Below are 9,531 nucleotides of genomic sequence, written 5' to 3'. Positions count from 1 at the left end.
TACCGAGTGATTTGGACGCTAATCCCTTTTCAACCGTTTGCGATTAGGAAGGTTTTTAAATCCGGATCAGGGGATCAGCTCTGCGTGAGTGTGCGGGGGTTGTGGAAGAAGCGACGCTTGTTTACTCAAGGGACTGCGGCTTCTGTCGCCATGCTCTGTCAGCATCCTCCGCGGTGGTTCGTTAGAGGTTAGGACAAATAATGATGCTCAGTGAAGCATCTGACATTGGTTGCTCAGTCCTCGTCGCTGTACTCTACTTGCAATTGTTTAGGCTCTTGACTCTTTTCTTATCGGAAATTCTCGTGAAGCATGGTGACAGAGCTTCGCATCTTTCCTTTTTCTTTTCACCACTTTGCTGCGCTACTGTCTTGAGGGTTCTGGACTTGGAGAAAGAATCAAGGAACTTCCTTTTCAAAAACAAAAAAAGAATCAAGGAACAACCGTTGAAACTAGGTGTTTCTGTCTCCACGGGTCACAATCACTCGCTACCTTTTATTGAAAAAAAAATTGTATATACTATTAACAAAGTAACTGTAGGTCCTAACAAAAAAAATAGGAATTTAGGTGCCTCAGCAGACTCGGCCTCATTTGCAAGCAATCTTCTCAATAAAGATTACTTGGCTTGGCTAAATTATTGGATTATTCTATTATGCACAGAAATGTTTCGATACTCAGTATTCTATTACACCGACTCTCTGTGACGTACTCCGATTCCTCCTGATTCTTGATCATCCCGTCCCGTCCCGTGCCGGTGTTAATTACGGGGGGTTGTAGTACGGCAGCACGGTGTAGACGGTCTGCACGACGGTGAGGACGAGAAGGAAGACGGCGGCGGCGGCGGACATGCTGGTCCACGGGTTGCTGAAGTAGTCGTGCACCAGCACGGCGCGGTGCCGGTTCCAGCTGCGGCCGCAGTGCTCCCGGACGTCGCGGAACAGGTCGGCGTAGCAGTTGTTGACGAACTCCGGCGGCGGGCACAGCTCCCCGGCCAGGTGCGCGTAGAACGCCGCCGTGTCCTCGCCCCCCTTCACCAGCACCCCGGCCCGCTGCAGGATCTCCACGTCGTGGGCCGCGGACACCACCGACTCCATCAGCAGCACGTAGCTCACCAGCCGCTGCAGCTCCCACCGGCCCCGGCTCTGCTCGTACGCGAGGAGGTTCGCGAAGACCACGTGGTTCGTGTAGCTCTCCACCGCCGGGATCTCCAGCACGCCGCCGCGCGGGTCGAAGGTCACGTCCACGAGGCTCCGCGGGGATTTCTTGGCGCGGATCGTGACCCCGGCGTTCTTCAGATCCGACGCCGACGGGAGCGTCAACGGCACGCGCTCCTCCATCGGCTTCGATATCCATTCATCGAACGCGTCCTCCTCGGACTTGCCGCTGCCGCTGCCGGCGGCGGCGGGGTCGCTCCCGGCCGGCCGGTCCTCCGGCGGCAGGAACCAGTGGTAGTAGAGGTGGAGCAGGTGGTGGATCTCGCCGTCGGGGGCCCGCCGGGGCTCGGCGTCCCGCGCGGCCCCCATGTCGACGGTGAGGTAATTGACGAGGACCTTGGTGACGAAGTGGTCCCGGCCGAGCCCGCCGGTGGCGATGTTGTAGAAGCGCTCTAGGACGAAGAAAGGGAGCTGGTTCTCGAGGAGGATGAGGTCGTTGAACACGTTCTGCATCGCCCACGACGCGTCGATGAGGGCGTCGTCCTCGCGGTCCTCGCCCTTGAGGAAGAACTCGACCACGAAGCAGCCGTCGAGGAGGAGCATCTCGGCGAACTCCCCCGGCGGTAGCGCCACGGGCTCCGCGTACCGCCGCCGCGCGCGGGGCTCCATGGCCCGCGCGGCTCGGGCGTAGTCGGCCAGCGTCGCGCCGCCGGACTTGCCGCCGCCGCCGCGGGCCAGGAGGTCGCGGAGGTACCGCCACTTGTGCGCCTCCATGGCGTCGAGGTGGCGGCCGGCGCCGCGGTGGAAGGGGCCCAGGGACACCATCTGCGGCTCGTAGAGGTGGCGGTTGCGGTCGCGCATGGGCCCCGCCACGCGGAAGATGGTGTAGAGCTCGCTCACGTGCGGCTTCCCGGGGAGCGCGGCGAGGCGGCGCTCCATGCGCGCCGCCATCTCGTCGGCCTCCGCGTCGTCGCCCGCCTCCTCCTCCTCCTCCTCCTCGTTCCCAGCGCCGCCGATCTCGTCCAGCCTGCGCTGCACGGAAGCAGACATCTCGTCCCCTTCTTCACCATCATCGTCGCCATCAACAGTCTTCTTCTCGATGCTCTCTTCGGCGTCCGTGCCATTCCCCACGACGGCGCTGCTCTCGTCGGCGGCGGCATCGCCGTGCTCGCCCGGCGTGTCCACGTGGGCCGGAGCGCGGTCATTGGAGTCCAGTAGGGGCTCCATTAGAGGAGATTCCATGGCCATGACAAGAGGATGGCGGTGCTGTCTCAGGGATGAGCGCGGGACGGCAGGGGGTTAAACAATAAGCCAAGAGGCGTGGGAAACACCGGAGCCACATTGTTGACTATTGGAAACGCCGGTGGAAGCTCCAGCGTTTTGATAGGCTACGCCATGGAAAAAATCTCCGGCCCATGGTGGACTAGCAAGGAAGGAATAGCATCAAAAGGCTTGGACTGGAGCCACAAACGTGGGCACAAGGGCATCTCATTGAAATGTCCGACAGCCTGTTGGGACCATCTCTCTGCCTTGGTAGCTAAGAAAATTGACAAATGAGAATGGTCTACCAAGATAAACTTGCACCCTGTTCGGATCCCAGAACTAGGATTTGCATAGGCTAATCAGGGCTAAACATGGACTATTTGCTAAACGAATTACACAGATAATGGTTAATTGGTGAGTAGAACCCATGAGCCTTGATTAGTTCAGGATCAATCCATGTTTAGTTCATTATCGCACATCGGACTAATTTTTAGTAGCCCTGTTTTGTTTAGCTCGGCCTTGCATGAGCTAGGGGTGTTTGAAGTTTAGTACCCGTCACATCGGATGTTTGATACTAATTAGGAGTATTAAACATAGACTATTTACAAAACCCATTGCACAGATGGAGTCTAATTCACGAGATAAATCTATTAAGTCTAATTAGTCCATGATTTGACGATGTGCTGCTACAGTAAACATGTGCTAATTATGGATTAATTAGGCTCAATAGATTCATCTCGCGAATTAGTAAAGGGTTTTGCAATTAATTTTATAATTAGCTCATATTTAGTCCTTCTAATTAACATCGAACATCCGATGTGACACTCCAGTTTAGCACCTCGTATCCAAACACCCTCAAGCTCGAGCATTCCAAACAAAAGCATCCTGCTGGCAACGCTCCAGCGGAGCTCAGACACCAACAGGCTACAGCACAGGGCAACTGGGACAAGTAACTGAAATTCCAAATTCCAATTACACGGGTAGCTGAACAATTCCCGGTATCAGTGTGACCTTACACAAGGACCACTTGTTCAGAAGTAACTCAAATGGGTTAAGTTTTGTAGTATGGGTGAGACCATATATGGAGAAAACGACATTTGAAGGAGCAAAAGAACTGGGGAAAATGCAAACTTGAGTTTGTCGAACCGCTACAGCACGTATCATGTATGTATGGGGGGGAAAACTGCGTTGCTGGATTACGTCAATACCAAAAGCGGCTATGTTTAGGCTAGAGAATCTTCTCGACAAATGGAGAAGAAAGAAGACCATCCATCCTGGCGCCTTCTTGAGAATATGTGGCTGGAGATGATGCTAGCCAGGGTTTTCACTCCTGGTCACCTTGGGGCCCAACATGGGCAGGGTACTTTGCAGAGACATCGGCCCAGGTGCTTTGGCCTTCTGTCAGCTGCTTCACAACAGATGCCACCTCGCCGATGTCCACCCGAACCTGCTCCTTACTGTCCCTCTCTCTAATTGTAACGTTTGTTGCAGAATCAACAGTTACAGCAAAAGGTACACCAATCTCGTCTGTCCTTGCATACCGCCTCCCAATAGAAATAGCTGCGAGAATACAACACCACCATAAGCTTACATATAGTGATATAGTTAATCCATACTACAATATCATGTGAACTACATGTCCGTTCCAATTTAAAGGCCATCATCCATCATGATAATTCATCACATAGAAATATAAGGGTGATAATGTATTTAAAGTTGTATGATGCGTACCAGTAGTGTCAATAATGTGTGAGATACCAGCAGTTGTTAGTGCTTTAGCAATCACTTTAGCAGCATCGTCAAACTCCTGGTTCTTCACCAGGGGGAACACGGTGCACTTGATAGGAGCAACAAGAGGAGGGAACCGGAAGACATTCAGCTGTTCCTCTTCCGATTTGCTAGGCCTCGTGTAAAATGAATGCTCGAACAAACAGTAGATGATTCTGCCTATGCCAAATGACGGCTCGACGACCGAAGGGGTGAAGACTCGCTGATGTTCCAGCTTCTTCTCCATGCTGATTGATACCATCTTCTTGGTAATGACCACATCTTTTCCAAGTGTGCAGACTTTAAAATTTGTCTCCCCCTTGGACTCTAGTGCAGCTTTCATCTCTAGTGCTTCCTTCTCACTCATTGCCTACCATCACCAAAATGGAATAGCAAGTAAGAGAGGGGAGAGATTCAAAAACTACAGCCACATATAACAAAGACAAGGACAAGACATGGTACCTCCAATGCTTCAAGGACCATCTTTTGGTTGCCCTTAAAAGCAAGTCCCAGGTCTTTCTTTGAGGGAACTATGACAAGTTTCTGCGATAATGAATATCAGCAAACATATAAGCACAGGTTAATGCCAGAAATAACAAGTATTAAGGCAAAGTCTGTATAACATGGTACTCAAAATGGTAGTTTCCATGCGCTTAAACGGGCAAGCAAAAGATGCCAGGAACTTAAACCATGGAAAACAAGATATAGCTAGCAGCTATGGAAGAAAACTGGAGAGCTGGATATGACCTCTCACCTCAACCTCTCTAGGCTTGGAAAACTTTTCATGAGCAACAAGTGGGACACCGCTTTTCTCCTGTGATAAGCAGACAAGCATGTCAGCATTAATAGCACACTAAACAGAGGACACTGATACAAAATTCATTAGCAAGTGTAGTTAAAATGAGCAACTTCAATTCCAACAGCAACGTATGGGAAGGACTAAAATTAGTATCCTAAAGAAGTATCCAGGGTGTGAAAAAGATGCAGTAAGCTTACAGAGTGAGCTCGCAAATCATATGCAGATCTATCAGCAATACCCACGCACTCTATCCACCCATAAGAACACTCTATCTCAGCATCCCAACAGTCAGCTGCATAATGGGCCATCTCATTAGGTAGATGTTGCCTGAAGCGCAGCCGACCCTTATCAATTCCCAAGCGTGTCAGGAAAAGATAGACCCTTCCAATAAAGTAACCAAGTGTCTCATTATTAACAGTTCCCTGTTAAGGACAATAGGGTGAAAGTTTAGAAACGGTATCTAGCATAAGAACAATGTATATAAAGAAAAGAAAAGGAAGAGAAGAGACTAAATTGGCGAGACAAAAATTGCCAGAAAATACAAACCTTTGAGACTGCTTCCCCAAGCTTCATTAATTTGGCTGACTCCCCAGAGAGTTGCAGCTCTCTTGGAAACATCAAGAACTCCAAATCAGCAACATCAAAAAACTTTGGATGCGATTTATCCTCTGGGTCCACAAAGTGCTCAATCTCTGCCAATGTGAATTCACGGACTCGGAGAAGACCTTGTCGCGGCGAGATCTGATTTCAAGTTCTAGACATAGTGAGTAGATGAAAAAAGAAGGAACATCTAACCAACTGTTACAAAGCCAATAGCTGCTAATTGCTCCTTAGAAGCATCACTAACTCTACAGTAAGTAACAACCTACTGTGAAGCTATCCAAAAGCATGGATTCCACCCAGCATATCAATAAAAACAAAATTATTTTCGAATCTAGATTGATCAGGTAACTAAAAACCAATTTAAGAACAACGGATTATGCACTGAACCATCATCTAAATCATGAAGAGTAACTGAAGCATGTCACAATTGCAGGCAACTTGGCACATAACAAGTGAAATGGCACAAAAGACATAGATGACTAGGACTAAGCATTTATTGAAAAGGAATGTCAACGAAAATGGGACAAAGAACACAAACCTCATTCCTAAAAGCCTGCCCGATTTGAGCTGCTGCAAAGGGAAGCTTTTGGCCATTGTAATAATACAGGTCCTTGAAGTTCACAAAAATGCCCTGTGCAGTCTCGGGTCGCATATACCTATGTGCCCACAAAATCATTGATACCTTTTAGCCAACGAACACAATAGGAAGATATTTACAGAGGGAATGGTAATCTTCTTACCCCACGCTAAGACCAGTGGGGCCAATAGATGTTTGGAACATAAGATTGAATGGGTACGGATCAGAAAGCGGATTCTTTGTATCAGGGGCAACAATGCCATATTCTTTAATCTTTGCACCAAGTTCCTCTGCTGAGAGGTCATCCAAGATGGCAAGAATACGCTTAAATTCGTCAGCCTTCTCTTGAGGCAAGGCAAGATCTTTCTCAAGCTTCTCCTTGCAAAAATCTTTCAACAAGTGATCAGCACGGTAGCATGTGCCTGTCTTCTCATCTTTAACCATGAGGTCAGTAAACTTCTCAACATGGCCTGATGCCTTCAAGACGATCTCAGGTGTGACACAGGGGCAGTCAACCTCCAACATGTTCTCTTCCAAAACAAAGTGCTGTAAAAAAATTAGAATTGTGATAATTAAAAATCTTAGAAAAACAAAGGTACTCCCTCCGTCCCAAATTACTATTCGTTTTGGCTTTTCTAGGCACATAGCTTTTGATATGCACCTTAGCTATATGATATGTCTAGATACACGGTAAAAGTTATGCATCTAGAAAAGTCAAAACGAATAGTAAATTGGGACGGAGGGAGTAGAAGGGAGTAACGTCATCAAATTTGTCTCGTCGTAAAACTATTCCAATATGAAAAACACAACAGCTAAATATAGTCTGTTTCTACTAAAACTAGCAAATCACATCCAAGGGTAAACCAACAAACAGAACTAGGAACACATACTGCACCAAGGAAGGCTGAAGGATTATCCATTGCAAAATTTCCAATTAGTAATAATTAACTGATATGACATGTTGATAAAATTACCATTGCCAATGTGGAACAGGAAATGACACGCCCGCATCAGCTGACAGAAACAATACATACACGATATGCAGGCACTTCTGCTCTAATAGAAAATCACTATACCACATACAGATTTTAATGCAGATCCCAGGGGAAGACGAAATTCTACTCAGGACACCACTAAAAAACAGCCACCTTTACACATCAGAAGGCCACATATACCATAATCGTTGATGCGCAGCAACTACTAGGATGAAGCTACAGAAAATTCAGCACATTTCGAGACAGATCGTGGTCATCACCTGGCGCCAGAAGGAAAGGACGTTGGCCTTGACGCGGCACCCAGGCGGCCCGTAGTCGTAGAGACCGGCCACCCCGCGGTAGATCTTGAAGGAGGGTATGTAGAACAGCTTCCGCTCCAGGGTGTTCACCACGGCCTGCCGCAGCTCCTCCCTCGCGGCGCCGCCCGCGCCCGCCCCGACGGCCTGCTGCAGCCGGCGCGCGGCGGCGCCGGCCTCGATCTTGAGCGCCTTCAGCGCCTCGACCGCCGCGTCCACATCTGCCTTGGACGCGCTGCCGCCGGCCTTGAGAGCGCGCACGGCCTCGGCCTGCGCGTCCACGGCGGCCTGCCGCTCCGCGAGCGCGCGCCGAAGAGAGTCCTCCGACGGCGCGGCCATGGAGGTGACGACGGCGGTGGTGTGGTGTCGGCGGCGCGCGGCGGCGGCGGCGGCTAGGGTTGCGGCGGGCGGGGTTCTGGGTTTAGGGATGGAGTGGAGGAGTGAGGAGAAGATGAGCTGAGGGCGGAATCGCATAAAGACCATTGATGAAAGCGGCCGTGGCCGATGAAAGAGAAGAGCACAAGGATCGGAGGGAGTGTGCACTTGAACCCCTGTGTTTTGTTTTATTGCGAGAAAAGTTCGTAAGACATACAAATCACACCCTAAAATAGTAGAATTTTTATGTTTGAATGGCTAAACTTGTCCAAGGTCGTAATTAGATCCACATCAACTCTAAAATTACATATTTGGAACCTTAAATTTATCCTAAGTTTTTAATAGATCCAAACATGTTCATTAGCCTGACTATTTATATGGCGTGAGACAGCGTGGCATCTGCATGGAAAGAAGTTTTGGAACCATTAATATGTTTGTGCAGAGTGTGATCCATTACGGACTAGGCACGCCACACAAGACTATTCTTGGATGAAATTGAGCCCCAGTAGAAAGTTTGAGAACTAGATTGGTCAATTTCATAATTATAAGGGATGAATTTGAACTTAAGACAAAAGATGATGATCAAATCGTCTATTTTGCCTTCATTACCGCTCCGCACGAATAAAAAAGGACTATATTATTGAAACGTATAGTTAGTTTGCCATTTTTAGCCTTTACTGAAATGGACAATATTACAAAAGTGTGTTAAGTTCTAAGACTTAATTCTCATATATTAGATATTTCGTTTGAGCTCCTTGCACCCTAGTATATTTCTAGATCTTTTTTTTAAGCAAATAGAGATCTTTGGGTTTTTTCTCGAGCTATGTAATTTCTTGACCTGAAAAATCTGTACTAAGCCACGTAGGAATCATGACGGCACGCCGAATAGCCTAGCATACTAATTCGGGTTGAATTGGGCCATCATGAAAACCTAGGACAAATTATTTAATGTCCCAAGAGTTCATAGAAGTGGATGAGATGAGAATATAGGGTAGGTGTAAAAGGTAAAAGTAATCTTTAAAGGATCGTGATATCATTTATTTAGTCCACTTTAGCACCTATAGCTAGCAAATTACCTGTATGCATAGCTTAACATGCTGGGAAGTTAGTGCTACTACTAAAGAGTTTTGTGTGCTAAGATTATAATGCCAGCCAACCACCTGTAATTGGTTGATGTATATGCTTAGACTAATTGCTGGTTTTGTATTGAGACCGGAGAGATCTTTAACTTACATTCTTGGATGCATTGAATGCTCAATGTATTCAATATAAATATTTTCTAGCCCGTAGCAATCGCACGGGCACGATCCTAATCTTGAAAACAAGATAGAGAAAAAGAAACAATGCCAGGAGGCTCGGGGTGTGATCTGGTCCGCTTGGAATGTGGGCCTGAACGGCGTGGATTTGCTCCGGAAGGATGGGAATACACACAGGTCGCCGTCACAGAGGAATAAAATGAACACGAACGTACGCAAGTGGTGCGCAAATGGACGGAAGGTGTCACCCATCATCCTCATCCAATCCGATCCCATGGTTCTTCCCTTTCCGCTTCCTTTGCTCGCCGGTGGATGCTCGGATGCAATTCGTCACCTGTCCACACCATGGCAATCCTCTGCACAGCACGGGCGATCCTACGTGCTGAACTGAAAATAGGATAAGTTCCCTAAATAGGATAAGTTCCCTCATAAGAAACCTTTTGCCATAG

General features: G+C 48.2%; 2 protein-coding genes across 2 annotated transcripts; both read right to left on the bottom strand.

Moving 5' to 3' along the window:
• Nucleotides 1-464: 464 nt before the first annotated feature.
• On the bottom strand, nucleotides 465-2,905 carry LOC101775864 (UPF0481 protein At3g47200). The gene has a single exon (XM_004973978.4). It carries the CDS (start codon nucleotides 2,397-2,399, stop codon nucleotides 759-761), a length of 1,641 nt encoding a protein of 546 aa, XP_004974035.1. The 5' UTR covers nucleotides 2,400-2,905; the 3' UTR covers nucleotides 465-758.
• Nucleotides 2,906-3,355: 450 nt separating this feature from the next.
• Nucleotides 3,356-7,963, bottom strand: LOC101775450 (glycine--tRNA ligase, mitochondrial 1). Its single transcript, XM_004973977.3, has 9 exons — nucleotides 7,416-7,963; nucleotides 6,324-6,706; nucleotides 6,122-6,239; nucleotides 5,527-5,721; nucleotides 5,178-5,402; nucleotides 4,936-4,995; nucleotides 4,644-4,724; nucleotides 4,146-4,551; nucleotides 3,356-3,974 (listed from the first exon to the last, which is right to left on the bottom strand). Exons 1-9 carry the CDS (start codon nucleotides 7,932-7,934, stop codon nucleotides 3,739-3,741), a joined length of 2,223 nt encoding a protein of 740 aa, XP_004974034.2. The 5' UTR covers nucleotides 7,935-7,963; the 3' UTR covers nucleotides 3,356-3,738.
• Between the last annotated feature and the right edge of the window lie 1,568 nt (nucleotides 7,964-9,531).

Source organism: Setaria italica, chromosome VI (genome assembly GCF_000263155.2).
Source record: "Setaria italica strain Yugu1 chromosome VI, Setaria_italica_v2.0, whole genome shotgun sequence".
NCBI lineage: Eukaryota > Viridiplantae > Streptophyta > Magnoliopsida > Poales > Poaceae > Setaria > Setaria italica.
This window is presented reverse-complemented; position numbering and strand designations above follow the sequence as displayed.

What these genes read in the sequence shown, in the direction of transcription:
- LOC101775864 (XM_004973978.4), bottom strand. Translation starts at nt 2,399, where the DNA reads ATGGCCATGGAATCTCCTCTAATGGAGCCCCTACTGGACTCCAATGAC.
- LOC101775450 (XM_004973977.3), bottom strand. Translation starts at nt 7,934, where the DNA reads ATGGTCTTTATGCGATTCCGCCCTCAGCTCATCTTCTCCTCACTCCTC. An exon ending in GGCAGGCTTTTAGGAATGAG is followed by an intron (nt 5,722 to 6,121) that starts GTTTGTGTTCTT and finishes ACTTGAAATCAG; the next exon opens with ATCTCGCCGCGACAAGGTCT. An exon ending in ATGATTTGCGAGCTCACTCT is followed by an intron (nt 4,996 to 5,177) that starts GTAAGCTTACTG and finishes TGCTTATCACAG; the next exon opens with GAGAAAAGCGGTGTCCCACT.